This window comes from Oncorhynchus mykiss, chromosome 20 (assembly GCF_057628025.1).
Source record: "Oncorhynchus mykiss isolate SJ-2025 chromosome 20, ASM5762802v1, whole genome shotgun sequence".
Lineage (NCBI taxonomy): Eukaryota > Metazoa > Chordata > Actinopteri > Salmoniformes > Salmonidae > Oncorhynchus > Oncorhynchus mykiss.
Window position 1 is genome coordinate 48923566 of NC_143041.1, and position 26353 is coordinate 48949918.

Consider the following 26353-nt stretch of genomic DNA (forward strand, 5'->3'; position numbering starts at 1 on the left):
AGAAAAAAACTCACCCAAATGTGTAGTCCTGTTGAAAATATAAATGTACTGTTTGAAAATGTGAAAATATATATATTAAAAAAAAAGTTAATCACATTTTTATTTGGTGTACCCCCGATGGCATTACACGTACCCAGTTTGGGAATATCTGGTCTATGCGATTCAAATGTGGGTCGAAAGGTGGGGGTGGGGGGATGGGGGGGCTGCCTTAATCAACTTCCACGTCATCGGCGCCCAGGGAACAGTGGGTTAACTGCCATGCTCAGGGACAAAAAGACAGATTCCTTTTCTATGGGGTTTATCGGCGGTTGGAATCCCAACGGACAGCGAATTACACCATTCTAGTCTATGTGGAAGAGGTAGGTTACTGTGAATCAATCCTGTATGTTCAAACATTTCTACTGGGTGTATAGGGTCACTGACAGTGGAGTGGAATGGTCTCCCATCAGTATATACCGTAATATCTTTAAATATCAGTCATTTATACACTTTTATGGACCTTTTGCATTATTGAATGCTGTACATGCTAGCTAGCTACTTCACTTTCTACTGTAGGCTACATGTCGTCATTGGGCTAGCATGGCTATCACGTCCTGTTTTGTTGTTAATATATATTTTTAATGGGGGGTGGGCGGGGTGTACTTTGCAGAATTGTTAATATATTTAACCTTTATTTAACTAGGCAAGTAATTTAAGAACAAATTCTTATTTAAAATGACGGCCTAGCAAAAGGCCTCCTGCGGGGGACGGGGGATTAAACATTAAATTCCAATATAGGACAAAACACTTTGAGTATAAAGGCAGCACGGCATTTGTTCATAGAAGATGTTTCATTATCAGAGAATACAATATCACCAACCCTGATCCTATGGTTAATGGTAAGTCCGATCAAAAACACAACGCAGAGGCAATCTACACCAGTCACGTGGATATACAAGCTTTCTTCTCTTCCTTGAAGTAAAAAAAACAACAACGAATCGCTGAGTTCGGTTCTCTCTTTTTAATCAAATAAATGTCATGAATTTAAAAACTGTGAACAACAACTATTTATAGAAAACAAATATTTACAGTTAGAGTTCAAGTCGATAAGATTATGATGTTTTAAAAAAGGAGCCGTATCATTCTGTGTGTTGTGTGCTGGGAGGGTGGATCAGAGGCTCGCTGATACTAAAGACCTCAATTATCTCCTACAGAGAGACACAGAACAGAAGAAAACATCAACGACAACAAACTCAGAACAGAAGAAAATACAGTTCAGCACTGTGATACATAATCATCAACAATTACAATCAACTCCTGTAAAGACTCTGTGTTATGTACCTGTACAGACTCTGTGTTATGTACCTGTATAGACTCTGTGTTATGTACCTGTACAGACTCTGTGTTATGTACCTGTATAGATTGTGTTATGTGCCTGTACAGACTCTGTGTTATGTACCTGTATAGACTCTGTGTTATGTACCTGTACAGACTCTGTGTTATGTACCTGTATAGACTCTGTGTTATGTACCTGTACAGACTCTGTGTTATGTACCTGTATAGACTGTGTTATGTACCTGTATAGACTCTGTGTTATGTACCTGTATAGACTCTGTGTTATGTACCTGTATAGATTGTGTTATGTGCCTGTATAGACTCTGTGTTATGTACCTGTATAGACTCTGTGTTATGTACCTGTATAGACTCTGTGTTATGTACCTGTATAGACTCTGTGTTATGTACCTGTATAGACTCTGTGTTATGTACCTGTATAGATTGTGTTATGTGCCTGTATAGACTCTGTGTTATGTACCTGTATAGACTGTGTTATGTACCTGTATATACTCTGTGTTATGTGCCTGTATAGACTCTGTGTTATGTACCTGTACAGACTCTGTGTTATGTACCTGTATAGACTCTGTGTTATGTACCTGTACAGACTCTGTGTTATGTACCTGTATAGACTCTGTGTTATGTACCTGTATAGATTGTGTTATGTGCCTGTATAGACTCTGTGTTATGTACCTGTATAGACTGTGTTATGTACCTGTATATACTCTGTGTTATGTGCCTGTATAGACTCTGTGTTATGTACCTGTACAGACTCTGTGTTATGTACCTGTATAGACTCTGTGTTATGTACCTGTACAGACTCTGTGTTATGTACCTGTATAGACTGTGTTATGTACCTGTATAGACTCTGTGTTATGTACCTGTATAGACTCTGTGTTATGTACCTGTATAGATTGTGTTATGTGCCTGTATAGACTCTGTGTTATGTACCTGTATAGACTCTGTGTTATGTACCTGTATAGACTCTGTGTTATGTACCTGTATAGACTCTGTGTTATGTACCTGTATATATTGTGTTATGTGCCTGTATAGACTCTGTGTTATGTACCTGTATATACTCTGTGTTATGTACCTGTATAGACTCTGTGTTATGTACCTGTATAGACTCTGTGTTATGTACCTGTATAGACTCTGTGTTATGTACCTGTATAGACGCTGTGTTATGTACCCGTATAGACTCTGTGTTATGAACCCGTATAGACTCTGTGTTATGTACCTGTATAGACTCTGTGTTATGTACCTGTATAGACTCTGTGTTATGTACCTGTATAGACTCTGCGTTATGTACCCGTATAGACGCTGTGTTATGTACCTGTATAGACTCTGTGTTATGTACCCGTATAGACTCTGTGTTATGTACCTGTACAGACTCTGTGTTATGTACCTGTATAGACTCTGTGTTATGTACCTGTATAGACTCTGTGTTATATACCTGCATAGACTGTGTTATGTACCTGTATAGACTCTGTGTTATGTACCTGTATAGACTCTGTGTTATGTACCTGTATAGACTGTGTTATGTACCTGTATATACTCTGTGTTATGTACCTGTATAGACTCTGTGTTATGTACCTGTATAGAATCTGTGTTATGTACCCGTATAGACGCTGTGTTATGTACCTGTATAGACGCTGTGTTATGTACCTGTATAGACTCTGTGTTATGTACCCGTATAGACTCTGTGTTATGTACCTGTATAGATTGTGTTATGTGCCTGCATAGACTCTGTGTTATGTACCTGTATAGACTCTGTGTTATGTACCTGTATAGACTCTGTGTTATGTACCTGTACAGACTCTGTGTTATGTACCTGTACAGACTCTGTGTTATGTACCTGTACAGAATCTGTGTTATGTACCTGTACAGACTCTGTGTTATGTACATGTACAGACTCTGTGTTATGTACCTGTATATACTCTGTGTTATATACCTGTATAGACTCTGTGTTATGACTCTGTGGTATGTACCCGTATAGACTATGTGTTATGTACCCGTATAGACTCTGTGTTATGTGCCTGTATAGACTGCGTTATGTGCCTGTATAGACTCTGTTATGTGCCTGTATAGACTGTGTTATGTACCTGTACAGACTCTGTGTTATGTACCTGTATAGGCTCTGTGTTATGTACCTGTATAGACTCTGTGTTATGTACCTGTATAGACTCTGTGTTATGTACCTGTATAGACTCTGTGTTATGTACCTGTATAGACTCTGTGTTATGTACCTGTATAGACTCTGTGTTATGTACCTGTATAGACTCTGTGTTATGTGCCCGTATAGACTCTGTGTTATGTACCTGTATAGACTCTGTGTTATGTACCTGTATAGACTCTGTGTTATGTACCTGTATAGACTCTGTGTTATGTACCTGTATAGACTCTGTGTTATGTACCTGTATAGACTCTGTGTTATGTGCCCGTATAGACTCTGTGTTATGTACCTGTATAGACTCTGTGTTATGTACCTGTATAGACTCTGTGTTATGTACCTGTATAGACTCTGTGTTATGTACCTGTATAGACTCTGTGTTATGTACCTGTATAGACTCTGTGTTATGTACCTGTATAGACTCTGTGTTATGTACCTGTATAGACTCTGTGTTATGTACCTGTATAGACTCTGTGTTATGTACCTGTATAGACTCTGTGTTATCTACTAGGGAAGGAGAAACAGTTCAAAGAAACAAGGCTCCAAGTGGTTGAACTATGTATCTGTGTGTGTGTATGTGTAGTATGTGTGTGTATAGTCTGTGTGTGTGTAGTATGTGTGTGTATAGTCTGTGTGTGTGTAGTATGTGTGTGTATATAGTCTGTGTGTGTATGTGTAGTATGTGTGTGTATATAGTCTGTGTGTGTATAGTCTGTGTGTGTGTAGTATATGTGTGTGTGTAGTATATGTGTGTGTATGTGTAGTATGTGTGTGTATAGTCTGTGTGTGTGTAGTATATGTGTGTGTGTAGTATATGTGTGTGTATATAGTCTGTGTGTGTATAGTCTGTGTGTGTGTAGTATATGTGTGTGTATATAGTCTGTGTGTGTATAGTCTGTGTGTGTGTGTAGTATATGTGTGTGTATGTGTAGTATGTGTGTGTATATAGTCTGTGTGTGTATAGTCTGTGTGTGTGTAGTATATGTGTGTGTGTAGTATATGTGTGTGTATATAGTCTGTGTGTGTATAGTCTGTGTGTGTGTAGTATATGTGTGTGTGTGTGTGTAGTATATGTGTGTGTATGTGTAGTATGTGTGTGTATAGTCTGTGTGTGTATAGTCTGTGTGTGTGTAGTATATGTGTGTGTGTGTGTGTGTAGTATATGTGTGTGTATGTGTAGTATGTGTGTGTATAGTCTGTGTGTGTATAGTCTGTGTGTGTGTGTATATAGTCTGTGTGTGTATAGTCTGTGTGTGTGTGTAGTATATGTGTGTGTATGTGTAGTATGTGTGTGTGTATAGTCTGTGTGTGTGTAGTATATGTGTGTGTATGTGTAGTATGTGTGTGTATAGTCTGTGTGTGTGTAGTATATGTGTGTGTATGTGTAGTATGTGTGTGTGTAGTATGTGTGTGTGTGTGTGTGTGTGTGTGTGTGTGTGTGTGTGTGTATCTGTAGTATTTATGTGTGTGTGTGTACCTTCCAACTCTTGGGGCTGATAGAGATGACACACTGCTGTCTGCTGGATGTTCCACCAGCCTCCACCTCCCCTTCTTCTACAGGAGCTGTCTCACACACACACACACACACACACACACACACACACACACAGAGAGACACACACAGACACACACAGACACACACAGACAGACACACGGACCGGAACCCACAAGATAACATGAATGACCCAAGAAGAACAGCAACAGTAAAGCCCAGTGAAGAATGATCTCCAACACCAGCTAAACATATCATGGGTTGTTTTCTCACCGATACAAGGAAGTTTATCGTGGTCCAGGTACATCCTCGCCACACCATCCTGACAAACGCCATCATAATCCACCAATAAGAGAAGAGACAGGAGAAGTGTTACCTCCTATCATAGGTAGAATAATACACTACATGACCAAAAGTATGTGGACACCTGCTCGCCGACCGGCTCATTCTATAATCATGGGCATTAATATGGAGTTGGTCCCCCCATTTTGCTGTGAAAACAGCCTCCTCCAATCTTCTGGGAAGGCTTTCCACTAGATGTTGGAACATTGCTGCTATAACAGCCTCCACTCTTCTCGGAAGGCTTTCCACTAGATAGTGGAACATTGCTGCAGGGGGACTTGCTTCCATTCAGCCACAGGAGCATTAGTGAGGTCGGGCGCTGATGTTGGGCGATTAAGGCCTGGCTCGCAGTCGGTGTTCCAATTCATCCCAAAGGTGTTCGATGGGGTTGAGGTCAGGGCTCTGTGCGGGACAGTCAAGTCTTTCACACTGATCTCAACAAACCATTTCTGTATGGACCTCGCTTTGTGTTCATTCGGGGGCATTGTCATGCTGAAACAGGAAAGGTCCTTCCTCAAACTGTTGCCTTAAAGTTGGAAGCACAGAATCATCTAGAATGTCATTGTTTGCTGTAGCGTTAAGATTTCCCTTCACTGGAACTAAGGGGCCTAGCCCGAACCAATGAAAAACAGCCTCAGACCATTATTCTTTATCCACCAAACTTTACCGTTTGCACTATGCATTGGGGCAGGTAGTGATCTCCTGGCATCCGCCAAACCCAGATTCGTCTGTCAGACTGCCAGATGGTGAAGCGTGATTCATCACTCCAGAGAACGTGTTTCCACTGCTCCAGAGTCCAATGGCGGGAAGCTTTACACCACTCCAGACGACGCTTGTCATTGCGCATGGTGATCTTAGGCTTGTGTGCGGCTGATCAGCCACGGAAACCCATTTCATGAAGCTCCAGACAAACAGTTATTGTGCTGAAGTTGCTTCCAGAGGCAGTTTGGAACTCAGTAGTTCGGATAATTTTTTACACTCTTCAGCACTCGTCGGTCCCATTCTTAGAGCTTGTGTGTCCTACCACTTCACGGCTGAGCCGTTGTTGCTCCTAGATGTTTCCACTTCACAATAACGTCACTAACAGTTGACCGGGGGCAGCTCTAGCAGGGCAGACATTTGACAAACTGAAAGTCAGTAACGTCATTCTACTGCCAATAGTTGTCTATGGAGATTGCATGGCTATGTGCTCGATTTTATACACCTGTCAGCAATGTGTGTGGCTGAAAATAGCCGAATCCACTAATTGGATTCGACCGCAGCACTACCCGGTAGACGCGACTGACGTATGTATCCTACCTGTGCGGAAGGATACCATATTGGAGTGATGCAATAGCACGCGTAACCGCGGTTACGTACGTAACCTGTGTTTCTTGTAGCAGCTCAATCCCCCCTTTTTCCCGCTGATATAAAGTTTGCTTCTATTCCATAAGATGGGACTTGCGACAGCGGACATGAGAAGATCCGGACAAAAATAATATACACACTAATAAGTCACCACCTTAGAAATACGAGACTCCCGTGAACACAACGGTGTTGTTTGTTAGGCTGCACGCCATCCACAAGCTTTACGGCAGTCGTCTGGTAGCTAGCTAGCTACTACCTACAGACGGTAGCTAGTTACAGACAACAAGCTTCAGGGGAGTCATCTTTTCATATCTACGGTAGCTAGCTACTACCTACAGACAACAAGCTTCAGGGGAGTCATCTTTACATATCTACGGTAGCTAGCTACTACCTACAGACAATAAGCTTCAGGGGAGTCATCTTTTCATATCTACGGTAGCTAGCTACTACCTACAGACAACAAGCTTCAGGGGAGTCATCTTTTCATATCTACGGTAGCTAGCTACTACCTACAGACAACAAGCTTCAGGGGAGTCATCTTTTCATATCTACGGTAGCTAGCTACTACCTACAGACAACAAGCTTCAGGGGAGTCATCTTTTCATATCTACGGTAGCTAGCTACTACCTACAGACAACAAGCTTCAGGAGCGTCGTCTTTTCATATCTACGTAGGGACATATTTTTTTAAATGTTTATATTCTTATGTTATGGTCTAGGAACAGTGGGTTAACTGGAACCTTGTTCAGGGGCAGAACGACAGATCTGTATCTTGTCAGCTCGGGGGTTTGAACTTGCAACCTTTCGGTTACGAGTCCAACGCTCTAACCACTAGGCTACACTGTCGCCCCGGTAGGTACTGCGGTAGGTAGTACCTACAGATGCAGTCAATATACTGTCACCCTTGCACTTTACAATAGAGTGCAGTGGGGTAGAATGTTCCTTTTGTTTCTTTTTAAAAACTGGTTGAATGTCAATGTCAATGTGCCCTGGTGGCACCTAAGATAAATAATACAAACAAGAATCCCTTATCTCCAACCAAATTCATTTTTACATCTAAGTATCAGTTTTGATTACACATTTTTTCCTTCGGTCCTGTGCAGTTGTGAATCAAACAAATACACAATTAAAAGTTATTTTACAATAAATAGTGAATCATGTAAAAAAAGGTGCCGATATATTGATCTGAAGTATCCAACATGTACCCACTCACCCTGACCAGGAAGGAGGTGTGGAAGATGTTCTCCACAGAGCGGGAGAAGGAGGTGGGGTCTATGACAAACTCATAGTAGGAGATGGGAGATGTGGCTGGAGATACAAGAGCCACATGACACATAGCTCTTTAACCAACTAATATCAAATCATTTAACGTCTACAACAAAGTTCATTCAACATATTTTGTAACACTTTTGCCATCTGACATTGTCCGTAAGCTTGAGTTCATTTGCAGACAACAAAAAAATCATACAGTGATGGAAAGACCTGTGTGTTGTCCTTGTTAATGCAGACAGAGAAGAGCTCCAATTTTTTAATCATAGCCAAAATGTTGTCCCGCACATTGAATATAGTTGTGAAGAGTCCCTGTTATCCTAGAGTCAGATCATTCAGGCGAGAGAAAAAACATCACCCAGATAGGCCAGTCCTGTGAGAAACTCGTCATCATCAAGCGGTCAGACAAGTGAAAATTATGGTCAGTAAAGAGAACTTTAAGCTCGTCTCTCAATTCAAAAAACGTGTCAATATTTTGCCCCTTGATAACCAGCACACTTCTGTGTGTTGTAAAAGTGTTACATGGTCGCTGCCCATATCAGTGCATAATGTAAAAAATATACGAGAGTTCAGGGGACTTGCTTTAGCAAAGTTAACCATTTTCATTGTAGTGTCCAAAACATCTTTCAACCTGTCAGGCATTCCCTTGGCAGCAAGAGCCTCTTGGTGGATGCTGCAGTGTACCCAAGTGGCGTGGGGAGCAACTGCTTGCACGCGTGTTACCACTCCACTATGTCTCCCTGTCATGGCTTTTGTGCCATCAGTACAGACACCAACACATCTTGACCACCAAAGTCCATTTGATGTCACAAAGCTGTCCAGTACTTTAGAAATATCCTCTCCTGTTGTCCTGGTTTCCAGTGGTTTGCAGAAGAGGATGTCTTCCTTAATTGACCCCCCATAAACGTAACGGACATATACCAGGAGCTGAGCCAGGCCCACCACGTCTGTTGACTCATCCAGCTGTAACGCATATACCAGGAGCTGTGCCAGGCCTGTTGACTCATCCAGCTGTAACAGACATATACCAGGAGCTGTGCCAGGCCTGTTGACTCATCCAGCTGTAACGGACATATACCAGGAGCTGTGCCAGGCCTGTTGACTCATCCAGCTGTAACGGACATATACCAGGATCTGTGCCAGGCCTGTTGACTCATCCAGCTGTAACAGACATATACCAGGAACTGTACCAGGATCGCCACGTCTGTTGACTCATCCAGCTGTAACGGACATATACCAGGATCTGTGCCAGGCCCTCCACGTCTGTTGACTCATCCAGCTGTAACGCATAGAATTCACTGGCTTGTATGCGAATCAGAAATGGTTTCAAAGCATCTCCTGCCATGTCCCTGATGCATCAGGAAACAGTGTTGTTTGATGAAGTCATTGTTTGTGTAGTTTTTTGTCCTTTTCCCCCAGCATTGTCCCAGCCATATCCACGGCAGCAGGAAGAATTTAGTCCTCTACAATAGTATGGGTCTTGTCTGTCCTAGCCACTCCTCCACAATAGTATGGGTCTTGTCTGTCCTAGCCACTCCTCCACAATAGTATGGGTCTTGTCTGTCCTAGCCACTCCTCCACAATAGTATGGGTCTTGTCTGTCCTAGCCACTCCTCCACAATAGTATGGGTCTTGTCTGTCCTCGCCACACCTCCACAATAGTATGGGTCTTGTCTGTCCTCGCCACACCTCCACAATAGTATGGGTCTTGTCTGTCCTAGCCACTCCTCCACAATAGTATGGGTCTTGTCTGTCCTCGCCACACCTCCACAATAGTATGGGTCTTGTCTGTCCTAGCCACACCTCCACAATAGTATGGGTCTTGTCTGTCCTAGCCACACCTCCACAATAGTATGGGTCTTGTCTGTCCTAGCCACTCCTCCACAATAGTATGGGTCTTGTCTGTCCTAGCCACTCCTCCACAATAGTATGGGTCTTGCCTGTCCTAGCCACTCCTCCACAATAGTATGGGTCTTGTCTGTCCTAGCCACTCCTCCACAATAGTATGGGTCTTGTCTGTCCTAGCCACTCCTCCACAATAGTATGGGTCTTGTCTGTCCTCGCCACTCCTCCACAATAGTATGGGTCTTGTCTGTCCTAGCCACTCCTCCACAATAGTATGGGTCTTGTCTGTCCTAGCCACTCCTCCACAATAGTATGGGTCTTGTCTGTCCTCGCCACTCCTCCACAATAGTATGGGTCTTGTCTGTCCTCGCCACTCCTCCACAATAGTATGGGTCTTGTCTGTCCTAGACACTCCTCCACAATAGTATGGGGCTTGCCTGTCCTAGCCCCTCGGTAGCTCACCATATAAGATGCTTCTAGAACATTCTTATTAATGGTATCTGTTGCTTTTATACATGTCTTACTACTCGACAGTCTATTCTCACTCAAACTCCTGTGTCTTATTTTTCACATTGTCATGTTTAGTTTCTAAATGTCTGCGCAAAAGTGAAGGTTTCCTGTGAGAGAGTAACGCTTAATGTGATTGGATGAGTAACGGTTAATGTGATTGGATGAGTAACGGTTAATGTGATTGGATGAGTATCGGTTAATGTGATTGGATGAGTAACGGTTAATGTGATTGGATGAGTATCGGTTAATGTGATTGGATGAGTAACGGTTAATGTGATTGGATGAGCAACGGTTAATATGATTGGATGAGTAACGCTTAATGGGATTGGATGAGTAACGGTTAATGTGATTGGATGAGTAACGGTTAATGTGATTGGATGAGTAACGGTTAATGTGATTGGATGAGTAATGGTTAATGTGATTGGATGTTCATTATGTGACTAGGCTTCCTGTATTTGACATTGTGTTGTTATTTCACTGAACACTAGATGGTTTCATTTTATTTTTGGCAGTGAAACGAGGCTATACTCACCCAAATGTGTAGTCCTGTTGAAAATATAAATGTACTGTTTGAAAATGTTAGTTTTTTTGTAAAAAATAAATAAATAAATGTGAATCACATTTTTTATTTGGCGTACCCCCATTTGCACGCACCCTACCACAGTTTGGGAATACCTGGAGTAGAGGATCCAAGGTCCTGCCCCTCTGACCTCCTCCGACAATTAGTTTCAAGCAGGAGGAAAAGCATTGAAGAATGAAGGATGAGACGAATCAAGGATTTGCTGGTAATGTTTCAGACAGAGTCAGAACTAGAGTCAGAGTCGTAGCTAGAGTCATAGAGTCATAGCTAGTCAGAGTCAGAGTCGTAGCTAGAGTCAGAGTCATAGCTAGAGTCATAGCCAGAGTCATAGCTAGAGTCAGAGTCAGAGTCCGAGTCATATCTAGAGTCAGAGCCAGAGTCAGAGTCGTAGCTAGAGTCAGAGTCGTAGCTAGAGTCAGAGTCATAGCTAGAGCCAGAGTCATAGACAGAGTCATAACTAGAGTCATAGCTAGAGTCAGAGTTGTAGCTAGAGTCATAACTAGAGTCATAGCTAGAGTCAGAGTCATAGCTAGTCAGAGTCATAGCTAGTCAGAGCCAGAGTCATAGCTAGAGTCAGAGCCAGAGTCATAGCTAGAGTCAGAGTCATAGGTAGAGTCAGAGCCAGAGTCATAGCTAGAGTCATAGCTAGAGTCAGAGCCAGAGTCATAGCTAGAGTCAGAGCTAGAGTCATAGCTAGAGTCCAAGTCATAGCTAGAGTCATAGTCAGAGTCATAGCTAGAGTCATAGCTAGAGTCCGAGTCATAGCTAAAGTCATAGTCAGAGTCAGACGTCACAACCTTTCTTTTCCTTGAGTCCTAATCTGTTTAATCTTTTTTCATTCCTTTCTGTTTAGTTCTGTTGTCTTGTGTTTTCCTTTATACAATTGTAAAGAGACAGTCCTTGAAAACCGCTATTTAAATATAATGTATTATTATTAGACAACAGTCATGACTTACGGTCCTCATTGAAGTAGTCCTGCAGGTATCCCAGAATCCTCTCTACCTCCTTCTCTGTAGCTTCCTGGTGAGACTCCTCCATCCTCCTCAACTGGAACAGACAATAACATAAAATATATATTACTTAATTTAGTCTCGTTGAGATACAAAATATTTTTCAGGGGCCTTCCGGGTGGCGCAGTGGTTGAAGGCACTACATCGCAGTGCTAGCTGTGCCACCAGAGACTCTGGCTTCGAGCTCAGGCTCTGTCGCAGCTGGCCGCGACCGGGAGGTCCATGGGGCGACGCACAATTGGCAGTCGTCCGGGTTAGAGAGGGTTTGGCCGGTAGGGATATCCTTATCTCATCGCGCACTAGCGACTCCTGTGGCGGGCCGGGCGCAGTGCACGGTGTTTCCTCCGACACATTGGTGCAGCTGGCTTCTAGGTTGGATGCACGCTGTGCTAAGAAGCAATGCGGCTTGGTTGGGTTGTGTATCAGAGGACGCATGGCTCTCGACCTTCGTCTCTCCCGAGCCCGTACGGGAGTTGTAGCGATGAGACAAGATAGTAACTACTAACAATTAGATACCATGAAATTGGGGAGAAAAAGGGGGTCATTTATTTTATATATTTTTTAAATACAAATAAATATATTTTTCAAAAGAGAAACACAGTCCCCATTGTGGCAGAAATATTAAACACATACAGTACAAGTCAAAAGTTTGGACACACCTTCTCATTCCAGGGTTTTTCAATTATTTTACTATTTTCTACACTGTAGAATAATAGTGAAGACATCACAACTATGAAATAACACGTATGAAATCATGTAGTAACCAAAAAAGTGTTAAACAAATCAAAATATATTTTAGATTATAGATTCTTCAAAGTAGCCACCCTTTGCCTTGATGACAACTTTACACACTCTTGGCATTCTCTCAACCAGCTTCACCTGGAATGCTTTTCCAACATTCTTGAAGGAGTTCCTACATATTCAAGAATGTTGGCTGCTTTTCCTTCACTGCAGTCCAACTCATCCCAAACCATCTCAATTGGGTTGAGGTTAGGGGATTGTGGATGCCAAGTCATCTGATGCAGCACTCCACCACTCTCCTTCTTGGTCAAATATCCCTTACACAGCCTGGAGGTGAAAAACAAATGATAGTCCCACTAAGCGCAAACCAGATGGGATGGTGTATCATTGCAGAATGCTGGTTAAGTGTGCCTTGAATTTTAAATAAATCACTGACTGTCACCAACAAAGCACCCCTACACCATCACACCTCCTCCTCCATGCTTCACGGTCGGAACCACACATGCGGAGATCATCCATTCACCTACTCTGCGTTTCACACGGCGGTTGGAATCAAAAATCTCAAATTTGGACAGATTTCCACCAGTCAAATGTCTATTTCTCATGTTTCTTGGCCCAAGCAAGTCTCTTCTTCTTATTGGTGTCATTTAGTATTGGTTTCTATGCAGCAATTCGACCGCTGTGCAATCTGGTTTCCGAGCCGGTCACGGGTGCATCTCAGCCACGCTCAAGGTACTAAACAATATCATAACCACCATCGATAAAAGACAGTACTGTGCAGCCGTCTTCATCGACCTGGCCAAGGCTTTCGACTCTGTCAATCACCATATTCTTATCGGCAGACTCAGTAGCCTCGGTTTTTCTGATGACTGCCTTGCCTGGTTCACCAACAACTTTGCAAACAGAGTTCAGTGTGTCAAATCGGAGGGCATGCTGTCCGGTCCTCTGGCAGTCTCTATGGGGGTGCCACAGGGTTCAATTCTCGGGCCGACTCTTTTCTCTGTATATATCAATGATGTTGCTCTTGCTGCGGGCGATTCCCTGATCCACCTCTACGCAGACGACACCATTCTGTATACTTCCGGCCCGTCCTTGGACACTGTGCTATCTAACCTCCAAACAAGCTTCAATGCCATACAACACTCCTTCCGTGGCCTCCAACTGTTCTTAAACGCTAGTAAAACCAAATGCATGCTTTTCAACCGTTCGCTGCCTGCACCCGCACGCCCGACTAGCATCACCACCCTGGATGGTTCCGACCTAGAATATGTGGACATCTATAAGTACCTAGGTGTCTGGCTAGACTGTAAACTCTCCTTCCAGACTCATATCAAACATCTCCAATCTAAAATCAAATCTAGAGTCGGCTTTCTATTCCGCAACAAAGCCTCCTTCAGTCACGCCGCCGAACTTACCCTAGTAAAACTGACTATCCTACCGATCCTCGACTTCGGCGATGTCATCTACAAAATAGTTTCCAACACTCTACTCAGCAAACTGGATGCAGTTTATCACAGTGCCATCCGTTTTGTTACTAAAGCACCTTATACCACCCACCACTGCGACCTGTATGCTCTAGTCGGCTGGCCCTCGCTACATATTCGTCGCCAGACCCACTGGCTCCAGGTCATCTACAAGTCCATGCTAGGTAAAGCTCCGCCTTATCTCAGTTCACTGGTCACGATGGCAACTCCCACCCGTAGCACGTGCTCCAGCAGGTGTATCTCACTGATCATCCCTAAAGCCAACACCTCATTTGGCCGCCTTTCGTTCCAGTTCTCTGCTGCCTGTGATTGGAACGAATTGCAAAAATCGCTGAAGTTGGAGACTTTTATCTCCCTCACCAACTTCAAACATCTGCTATCTGAGCAGCTAACCGATCGCTGCAGCTGTACATAGTCTATCGGTAAATAGCCCACCCAATTTTACCTACCTCATCCCCATACTGTTTTTATTTATTTACTTTTCTGCTATTTTGCCCACCAATATCTCTACCTGTACATGACCATCTGATAATTTATCACTCCAGTGTTAATCTGCTAAATTGTAATTATTCACCTACCTCCTCATGCCTTTTGCACACAATGTATATAGACTCTCTTTTTTTTACTGTGTTATTGACTTGTTAATTGTTTACTCCATGTGTAACTCTGTGTTGTCTGTTCACACTGCTATGCTTTATCTTGGCCAGGTCACAATTGTAAATGACAACTTGTTCTCAACTAGCCTACCTGGTTAAATAAAGGTGTTCTCAACTAGCCTACCTGGTTAAATAAAGGTGTTCTCAACTAGCCTACCTGGTTAAAATAAAGGTGAAATAAAAATAAAAAATAAAAAATGAATGCCTCATTCACGCAGTCTCCTCTGAACAGTTGATGTTGAGATGTCTGTTACTTGAACTGCAATCTGAGGTGCAGTTAACTAATGATTGAACTCTGTGAAGAATTTATTTGGACTGCATTCGATTAAGGCAGCTTTCTGATTCAGAGGGGTTGGGTTAAATGTGGAAGACACATTTCAATTGAACACATTCAGTTGGACAACTACCGAGGTATCCCCCTTTTCCCTCTTTCCCCCCAATCTGAGGTGCAGTTAACTGTAATGAACTTATCCTCTGCAGCAGAGGTAACTCAGGGTCTTCCTTTCTTGTGGCGGTCCTCATGAGAGCCCGTTTCATCGTAGCGCTTGATGGTTTCTGCGACTGCACTTGAAGAAACGTTCTTGGACTGTTCCGTATTGACTGACCTTCAAGTCTTAAAGTAATGATGGACTGTTGTTTCTCTTTGCTTATTTGAGCTGTTCTTGCCGTAATATGGACTTGGTCTTTTACAAAATAGGGCTATCTTCTGTATACCACCCCTACCTTGTCACAACACAACTGATTGGCTCAAACGCATTAAGAAGGAATGAAATTCCACAAATGAACCTTTAACAAGTCACACCTGTTAATTGAAATACATTCCAGGTGACTACCTCATGAAACTGGTTGAGAGAATGCCAAGCGTGTGCAAAGCTGTCATCAAGGCAAAGGTTGGCTACTTTAATAAAGAATCTCAAATATAAAATATATTTTAATTTGTTTAACACTTTGTTTTGGTTACTACATGATTCCATATGTGTTATTTCATAGTTTTATGTCTTCACTATTATTCTACAATGTAGAAAATTGTTTTAAAAAATAAAGAAAAACCCTGGAATGAGTTGGTGTGTCCAAACCTTTGACTGTTACTGTACATTCAGGCTGATCTCCTTATCAAAGCCCAGAGCAACTTTATGTCAAACAGAGAGCCAAGCCAAGCCAAGCCAAGCCAAACTGTACTGGGCTGGGCTGGTCATCAACTAGAATTGCTGGAACTTAAGGATTTTGTGTACTGGCCAGCCAGGTTAGTAGATCCCAGGTCTAAGATCAGAGCTATGAGACATGTTCTACTAGCACGGTCTGAACGATACTAGCCTCAGGCTAGCGGGCTAGCTTCATTTCTCTCCCTGGAACCTTGAAAACACAATGTGACAATACAGGTTGAGGTCAAATAACAGTATGAAAAAGGGGGAGACTCCTACAGTTCAGTCAGGTTGGGATCAAATAACAGTATGAAAAAGGGGGAGACTCCTACAGTTCAGTCAGGTTGGGGTCAAATAACAGTATGAAAAAGGGGGAGACTCCTACAGTTCAGTCAGGTTGGGGTCAGTGTTAAAGCCGGAGACCTGAGTGGGCATGATCCTCTTGGCCTCCCTCCCGGGAACTTTCCTCTGTCTCTCTATCCTCTGGCGAGGCGGAGGCAACTCAGCCAGGAACGATCCCATCCTGGTGGAGACACACAGGGACAGTCAGAGACTTTTACGCACTAAACTAAATATGAACGCAACATGTAAAGTGTTGGTCCCATGTTTCATGAGCTGAAATAAAAGATCCCAGAAATGTTCCGTGCGCACAAAAAGCTGATTTCTCTCAAATTTTGTGCACATTTGTTTACATCCCTGTTAGTGAGCATTTCTCATTTGACAAGATAATCCATCCCCCTGACAGGTGTGGCATATCAAGAAGCTGATTAAACAGCATGATCATTACACAGGTGCACCTTGTCCTGGGGACTACAAAAGGCCACTCTAAAATGTGCAGTTTTGTCACACAACACAATGCCACAGATGTCTCAAGTTTTGAGGGGGCGTGCAATTGGCATGCTGACTGCAGGAATGTCCATAGAGATGTTGCCAGATAATTGAATGTTCATTTCTCTACCATAAGCCACCTCCAACATCGTTTTAGAGAATTTGCAATTATGTCCAACTGTATGGCGTCATGTGGGCGAGCGGTTTGCTGATGTCAACGTTGTGAACAGAGTGGTGGTGGGGTTATGGTGTTTGCTGATGTCAACGTTGTGAACAGAGTGGTGGTGGGGTTATGGTGTTTACTGATGTCAACGTTGTGGACAGAGTGGTGGTGGGGTTATGGTGTTTGCTGATGTCAACGTTGTGAACAGAGTGGTGGAGGGGTTATGGTGTTTGCTGATGTCAACGTTGTGAACAGAGTGGTGGTGGGGTTATGGTGTTTGCTGATGTCAATGTTGTGAACAGAGTGCCCCATGGTGGTGGGGTTATGGTGTTTACTGATGTCAACGTTGTGAACAGAGTGGTGGTGGGGTTATGGTGTTTCCTGATGTCAACGTTGTGAACAGAGTGGTGGTGGGGTTATGGTGTTTACTGATGTCAATGTTGTGAACAGAGTGTCCCATGGTGGTGGTGGGGTTATGGTGTTTACTGATGTCAACGTTGTGGACAGAGTGCCTCATTGTGGCGGTGGGGTTATGGTGTTTACTGATGTCAACGTTGTGAACAGAGTGGTGGTGGGGTTATGGTGTTTGCTGATGTCAATGTTGTGAACAGAGTGCCCCATGGTGGTGGGGTTAAGGTGTTTACTGATGTCAACGTTGTGAACAGAGTGGTGGTGGGGTTATGGTGTTTGCTGATGTCAATGTTGTGAACAGAGTTCCCCATGGAGGTGGTGGGGTTATGGTGTTTACTGATGTCAACGTTGTGAACAGAGTTCCCCATGGAGGTGGTGGGGTTATGGTGTTTACTGATGTCAACGTTGTGAACAGAGTTCCCCATGGTGGTGGGGTTATGGTGTTTGCTGATGTCAACGTTGTGAACAGAGTTCCCCATGGAGGTGGTGGGGTTATGGTGTTTACTGATGTCAACGTTGTGAACAGAGTTCCCCATGGAGGTGGTGGGGTTATGGTGTTTGCTGATGTCAACGTTGTGAACAGAGTTCCCCATGGAGGTGGTGGGGTTATGGTGTTTACTGATGTCAACGTTGTGAACAGAGTTCCCCATGGAGGTGGTGGGGTTATGGTGTTTGCTGATGTCAACGTTGTGAACAGAGTTCCCCATGGAGGTGGTGGGGTTATGGTGTTTGCTGATGTCAACGTTGTGAACAGAGTGGTGGTGGGGTTATGGTGTTTACTGATGTCAACGTTGTGAACAGAGTGGTGGTGGGGTTATGGTGTTTGCTGATGTCAATGTTGTGAACAGAGTGGTGGTGGTGCCCCATGGTGGTGGTGGGGTTATGGTGTGGGCAGGCACAACGAACGCAATTGTATTTTATAGATGGCAATTTGAATGCAAAAGAAATACAGTGAAGAAATACCGAGGCCCATTTTTTTTAAGGTATCTGTGACCAACAAATGCTTATCTGTATTTCCAATCGTGAAATCCATAGATTAGGGCCTAATTTATTTATTTAAATTCACAGATTTCCTGACCTGTAATGAAGTAAAATCAATGAAATTGTTGCATGTTGCGTTTATATTTTTTGTTCACATTTTCTCTGCGCATATTTGGTGAGTGGTCACCTTTGCCCCCAAAGGCAAGTTGGAGGATGATGTCTGGTGAGGTGGATGAAGTGAGGTGGATGAAGTGAGGTGGATGAAGTCTGCGTTGGACTACATTGCAAACAGACTGTACCGAATCCCTGATCTAGAACGTTACAAATCACCCTGCATCCCAAATATCATTATTTAATATTAGCGATTCAACTGATCCCCTCAAACATGCTGACTATTAGCCACCTTCTTCTCTCCTCTACTCACATGTAGTGGAAGGAGGGAGCAGTCCTGAAGCAGCGTTGAGCTCTATTAGCCACCCTCTGCCACGAGTCTTGGGGGAGGTAGCCACCGCTCGCACCACCACCCTCCTCCTCCTCATCTTCATCCTCCAGGCGATTCAAACCCATGAACGACAACTGGGTGGACCAATAAGAACACAAAGGATAAAGAGTTAGCAATCTGATAAACGTTAGCCTTCACCACCTCCCACAATCCTCTCCTTGCCCTCCTCTCTCTCCTTGCCCTCCTCTCTCTCCTTGCCCTCCTCCTCCTTCCCTACCTACCTCCCTCTCCTTCCCTTTCTCCTTCCCCACCTCCCTCTCCTCCTCTACCTCCACTTCCTCCCAGTCCCATCCTCCCTCCTACTTACCAGGTGTTCGGCGAAGGCTGAGGGATCGAAGGCTGATCCCTCAGCGTGTAGCTGGCTGGCCTTCTCCTTCCCCAGGTCTGTAGCCAGCACCAGAAGCTGAGCGTCGAGAGCTGCTTCGCGGGCCTGACGGACTGAGAGAGCACAAAACATGAGGGTGAAGACAAAGAAAAGAGTGAGGATATTAGATTGAGATATTAACAACTTTAAAACGACTTCCTTCCTTCCTTGTAATAATCACTCACTCAGACATTACTAGATTGGTGAGAGCTACCCCCCCCCCCCTACTTTTGCCTATCTGACTATGATTTCAAGGTAAGGATGCAATGCAAAGAATTTGACAGATCCTATCCTACCTTCTGCAAACAGTTTGTTAGCCTCCTCCAACACGTCTGTCAGTTTGTTGTTGGTGGGACTCAACATGTCCTCTCTGTTCTCTGGGAAAAACAGAGAAGGTAAAAGATCAAGGTACAACTGGGACAAATCATTGAAATTAATGTCCACGTTGCTGAGGTTCTATCACGTTTGCCTAATAAATATACTGAACCAAAATATATCTATATATAAAACGCAACAATTTCAACGATTTTACTGAGTTCAAATCTAATCAAATGTTATTGCTCACATACATGTTTAGCAGATGTTATTGCGGGTGTAGCGAAATGATTGTGTTCCTAGTTCCAACAGAGCAGTAATATCTAACAATACACAAGAATACACAGAAATCTAAAAGTAAAAGAATGGAATTAAGGAATATATAAATATACAGTAGAATAGAATACAGTAGAATAGGATACAGTAGAATAGGATACAGTAGAATAGAATACAGTAGAATAGAATACAGTAGAATAGGATACAGTAGAATAGAATACAGTAGAATAGAATACAGTAGAATAGGATACAGTAGAATAGAATACAGTAGAATAGGATACAGTAGAATAGGATACAGTAGAATAGAATACAGTAGAATAGAATACAGTAGAATAGGATACAGTAGAATAGAATACAGTAGAATAGAATACAGTAGAATAGGATACAGTAGAATAGGATACAGTAGAATAGGATACAGTAGAATAGGATACAGTAGAATAGAATACAGTAGAATAGAATACAGTAGAATAGAATACAGTAGAATAGGATACAGTAGAATAGGATAGAATACAGTATGTACACATGAGATGAGAAAAGCAGTATGTAAACATTATTAAAGTGACCAGTGTTCCATTATTAAAGTGACTAGTGAAGTCTACGTATATGGGGCAGCAGCCTCTAAGGTTCAGGGTTACGTAACCGAGTGGAAGCCGCCTAGTGAGTTACAGTTCATATGAGGAAATCAGTCAATTGAAATAAATGAACTAGACCCTAATCTATGGATTTCACATGACTGGGCAGGGGCACAGCCACTGTTGGGGCTGGGAGGGCTTAGGCCCACCCACTTGGGAGCCGTGCTGTTTAATCAGCTTCTTGATGTGCCACACCTGTCAGGTGGATGGATTATATTAGCAAAGGATAAATGCTTTTCACAGGGATGGAAACAAATTTATGCACAACATGTTTTATTTCATATTTTATTTCAGCTCATGAAACCTACACTTAACATGGTGCGTTTATATTTTTGTTCAGTATAAATAGCATTGCGGCAAAACAAGCAATGTAGAGAATCATTATACAATCTAAACCACTGTGAAAGTCATTTCATTTTCAACAGGTGTACAAGCTAGACAATCTATAACTCACATTTCTATGTGAATTTGGTCATACCGGACCTTTACCTTGACAGGTGTCCAGATACCTGGGAGGTTTAACACACTTCTCTCGAAGTGGCCACTTGCACATGAACGTGTTTTGGGTAATTCCCTCCAGCTAATGCTTTTACACCAATCCAATACTTTTACATCCACAACGGGGAGAATACAAGACAAGTGAACACTTTGGGAAAAGTGTGGAGAATTGGGAACTCATGGCCCATGGACACCATTCCCAGACAGTTCCCACTACATTACCTTTAAATTACTGTTACATAACCTTAACATTAACTTAACAGTTCCCACTACATTACCTTTACATTATCTTAACAGTTCCCACTACATTACCTTAACGTTATCTTAACAGTTCCCACTACGTTACCTTTACATTACCATTACATTGCCTTACCATTATCTTAACAGTTCCCACTACATTACCTTTACATTACCGTTACATGACCTTACCATTATCTTAACAGTGCCCACTACATTACCTTTACATTATCTTAACAGTTCCCACTACATTACCTTACCGTTATCTTAACAGTTCCCACTACATTACCATTACATTACCTCACCATTATCTTAACAGTTCCCACTACATTACCTTTACATTACCATTACATTGCCTTACCATTATCTTAACAGTGCCCACTACATTACCTTTACATTATCTTAACAGTGCCCACTACATTACCTTTACATTATCTTAACAGTTCCCACACATTACCTTTAAATTACTGTTACATTACGTTACATTATTTTAACAGTTTGCATTACATTACCTTTAAATTACCATTACCTTACCATTATCTTAACAGTTCCCACACATTACCTTTACATTATCTTAACAGTTCCCCACACATTACCTTTAAATTACTGTTACATTACCTTTACATTATCTTGACAGTTCCCACTACATTACCTTTACATTACCATTACATTACCTTACCATTCTCTTAACAGTGCCCACTACATTACCTTTACATTATGTTAACAGTGCCCACTACATTACCTTTACATTATCTTAACAGTTCCCACACATTACCTTTAAATTAATGTTACATTACGTTACCTTATTTTAACAGTTCGCATTACATTACCTTTAAATTACCATTACATTACCTTACCATTATCTTAACAGTTCTCACACATTACCTTTACATTATCTTAACAGTTCCCCACACATTACCTTTAAATTACTGTTACATTACCTTTACATTATCTTAACAGTTCCCACTACATTACCTTTACATTACCGTTACATTACCTTTACATTATCTTGACAGTTCCCACTACATTACCTTTACATTATCTTAACAGTTCCCCGCACATTACCTTTAAATTACTGTTACATTACCTTTACATTATCTTAACAGTTCCCACTACATTACCTAAACATTACTGTTACATTACCTTTACATTATCTTAACAGTTCCCACTACATTACCTTAACATTACTGTTACATTACCTTTAAATTACCATTACATGACCTTAACAGTTCCCACTACATTGCCATTACATGACCTTAACAGTTCCCACTACATTACCTCTACATTATCTTAACAGTTTCCACTACATTCCCTCTACATTATCTTAACAGTTCCCACTACATTACCCCTACATTATCTTAACAGTTCCCACTACATTACCATTACATGACCTTAACAGTTCCCACTACATTACCTAAACATTACTGTTACATTACCTTTACATGACCTTAACAGTTCCCACTACATTACCTAAACATTACTGTTACATTACCTTTACATGACCTTAACAGTTCCCACTACATTACCTAAACATTACTGTTACATTACCTTTACATGACCTTAACAGTTCCCACTACATTACCTCTACATTACCATTCCATTGCCTTTACATTTGAGTCATTTAGCAGAGCCTCGTATCCACTACTCACGTTGAACAGAGTTGATGAGGTCCCTGTACTTGCTCCTGATCTCTCTCCTCCGCGCCGGATCATTGTCCTCATCCTGCATGTCTGCTGGGCTGCACCCGGCCTCATCATCATCACAGCCGGCTGCTGCTGCTGCATCCCCACGCTCCGCTGCCCTGCCGTCACCTTTACCCCCGGGCACACCGTTCTGACGGGGAGGAGCGGTCTCGCCCCCTCCGCGGCTGGTTCGCCTCATCTTGGATGGGGGGTATTGGTATTGTATGCAGTTGTTTGGTATTCCTCTCTCCTCTATTCTTTTAGGTTTTGGCTATCACCCCTCTTCAAAGCTGGAGCGTTGGGGGGAAAGTTGGGAGACAGTCAGGTATCGAGCATTAATTTCAATTGCCACTGCTTTAAGGAAATCCTAGTGTTTAGCGATTAGGGTTTTTTGAGGTCGGTTCTATAATAACATTTCATTTTTTAAATCACAGTTTTCGTTTTTATATATATATATATATATATATATATATATATATATATATATATTTATTTATTTTTGTTTTGTTTTTAACATTAAATACATTGTACATTATGTTGGTTGAATGCTGTAACAGAATAAAACAATGAATAACAGGCCCATGATTTTTTTTTAAATGGACATTAAATGCACTGTGGGTTGAATGCTGTAACACAGAATAAAAGTACTAATACAAGTCCCATGATGGTAGTGACTGCTCATGACTGCTGATCACTCATTAACCATCAGTTATTCACATCACTTCAATCAAATATTAGTTTTATTTGATGACTTTATTATTTCCTTCCAAGTCAGCTGCTGCTGTCTGACAAAATCTCTATTTTAGTAGTTCTTCAATGTCAATAAGACGTACTTTTAATGACCGCTGAAAACCAAACTATCAATCGCTTACAGCGCATTCGGAAAAGTATTCAGACCCCCTTCCCTTTTTCCACATTTAGTTACATTACAGCCTTATTCTAAAATGGATTCAATTAAATAAAAATCCTCATCAATCTACACCCAATAATGACAAAGCGAGAACAAGATTTGAGAAATGTTTGCAAATGTTTTAAAAATAAAAAAATAAAAAAATAGCTTCAGACTCTTTGCTATGAGACTCAACATTGAGCTCAGGTGCATCCTGTTTCCATTGATCATCCTTGAGATGTTTCTACAACTTGATTGGAGTCCACCTGTGGTAAATTCAATTGATTGGACATGATTTGGAAAGGTGCATACACCTGTCTATATAAGGTCCCACAGTTGACAATGCATGTCAGAGCGAAAACCAAGCCATGAGATCGAAGGAATTGTAGAGCTCAGAGACAGGATTGTGTCGAGGCACAGATCTGGGGAAGGGTACCAAAACATTTAGGCAGCATTGAAGGTCCCCAAGAACACAGTGACGTCCATCATTATTAATGGAAGAAGTTTAGAATCACCAAGACTCTTCCTTGAGCTGGCTGCCCAGCCAAACTGGACAAACTGGGGAGAAGGGCCTTGGTCAGGGAGGTGACTCCCAAATATTAGCGTCATATAGAAGACTCAAGGCTGTAATTGCTGCCAAAGGTACTTCAACAAAGTACTGAGTAAAGGGTCTGAATACTTATATAAATGTTATATTTCAGCTGTATTTTTAATACATTAGCAGAAATTTCTAAACCTGTTTTTGCTTTCTCATTATTGATGACGGGGGAACAATTGAATCCATTTTTAACACGTCTGTAATGTAACAAAATGTGGATAAGTCAAGGGGTCCAAATACTTTTGAATGCACTGTAGATCATGTATTTTCAGGTGGAGATACCTTGCCTTGGGAAGCAACAGCTGCTCTTTATATCCCATTATGATCGCGCTTTTCCCCCGTATTTTATTTAACTAAGCAAGTCCGTTAAAAACAATATTATTTACAATAACGGCCTACAGGACGACGCTGTGCCAATAGTGCGTACTATGTACAACTATGTACAATATTGGCCTGTTGGAAACTGCAACTCCCTACTACATCTCACAGTTCAACCTGGATCAGATTTACCTCTACAGAGCTGTGCAATCTGCGCATTGAGCTCACACACACAAAAAAATAAATGGAATTGAAATAATTGAACCGATGACGGTCAATTAGTTGTTTATAAAAAAATGTAAATGATCGATATTTCGGTCAATCGATCAGCACTAGGAAATCCTGGTATCCATAACAGCAACACCAGTTTACTTCCTGGTACTAGGAAAAATAGCTGGAACGGGACGCCGATCCACTTCAATGGGTGGAAAACACGACAAAATGGTTTGATGTCTGCACAATTATTCAAATGCAAACAGTGAACATAGTATTGTTGTTGTTTTTCTTTAACTACACATTCTAGCTAACTTGATGTCAACGTTACTGAGCTGGCTAGCGCAGAGACAAAAGTTATGGCAATGACAAAGTCCCTTCAAATAAAAATAAATTCTGGCCACATAATTCATATATTCGATTTCATATTAATAATGCACATCGCTAACTACTCACAGGAGAGCCTTGTTGACAGTCCTCAAAGCGAACCGCTTTTCTGACAGAAACTAACGTATTAGGTGAAGAAACCACTGTGAAGCTTGACACAATAATGCAAGTTGCTGTTCGCCTTCAAAATAAAAGTCCCCGATTTGAAACTGGTAAAAATAGTGGAATAATGCCATATTTGGACTAGATAATACTAAACATGGTTGGAATGTTACATAAAATACAGCAATTCATTAATTTGACAAACTGTGGATATATCAGACCGCATAATTGCGTTGGTGGCATACAGTATACACTGTCCGGCCTTACCTATGGAGTGAACACCCATGAAAGGACTCTGAAACCATGAAATGGGTAAGGCTGTACAGTCACCCATAGATTTCAATTCCAAAGAGTTTGCACAAATATTAGCATCATAGCTCTTGTTTACGGAACTTTGACAAAGTACCTCCCCAGTAAACTATTGCACTCTCCAGCCTTACCAATGTGAAAGGAGGAAATCTAGTCAGTTGCACAACTGAAATGTCTTTCACGTACATAGTCGACATCCACGTCTTCGTCGCCCGGGGAACAAATCAAATTTATTTATATAGCCAGCGGGTTAACTGCCTTGATCAGGGGCAGAACGACAGATTTTTACCTTGTCAGCTCAGGGATTCGATCTAGACACCTTTCAGTTACTAGTCCAACGCTCTAACCACTAGGCTACCTGCCTCATCTAAACACTAGGCTACCTGCCTCCTCTAACCACTAGGCTACCTGCCTCCTCTAACCACTAGGCTACCTGCCTCCTCTAACCACTAGGCTACCTACCTCCTCTAACGACTAGGCTACCTGCCGCCCAACAATGGAATGCGAACCCATGAAATGGGATCTCGGCCTACTCAGTGACACCCACAGAACACGACTTAGAGTTTACACAAATATTAGAGTCATAGCTATTATTGCAGGACTCTGAAACCACTGTGATAACCCCAGTTTGTATGGGTGCACACTCTATAGGTAAAGCCGTACAGTCCAATATGAATGTTCGAAACGCATACTAGACTAACTGGGGAGGTGATTTGCCACAGTCAAAAGTAATAATAAATTAAGGATAAG

General features: G+C 42.1%; 1 protein-coding gene across 2 annotated transcripts; it reads right to left on the reverse strand.

Moving 5' to 3' along the window:
* Positions 1-985: 985 nt before the first annotated feature.
* Positions 986-25392, reverse strand: LOC110499511 (non-structural maintenance of chromosomes element 4 homolog A). Of its 2 annotated transcripts, XM_021576642.3 has the most exons (11): positions 25262-25392; positions 22755-23077; positions 19444-19524; positions 19091-19221; positions 18706-18857; positions 16322-16421; positions 11822-11912; positions 7875-7969; positions 5247-5295; positions 4959-5044; positions 986-1187 (listed from the first exon to the last, which is right to left on the reverse strand). In XM_021576642.3, the coding sequence occupies exons 2-11, from the start codon at positions 22984-22986 to the stop codon at positions 1119-1121; spliced, it is 1086 nt and encodes a 361-aa protein (XP_021432317.3). In that variant the 5' UTR covers positions 22987-23077; positions 25262-25392; the 3' UTR covers positions 986-1118. The 2 variants fall into 2 exon arrangements, 1 of the variants encoding a protein (XP_021432317.3); XR_016489255.1 differs by lacking the exon at positions 7875-7969 and having other exon boundaries at positions 25262-25375.
* Positions 25393-26353: the final 961 nt, after the last annotated feature.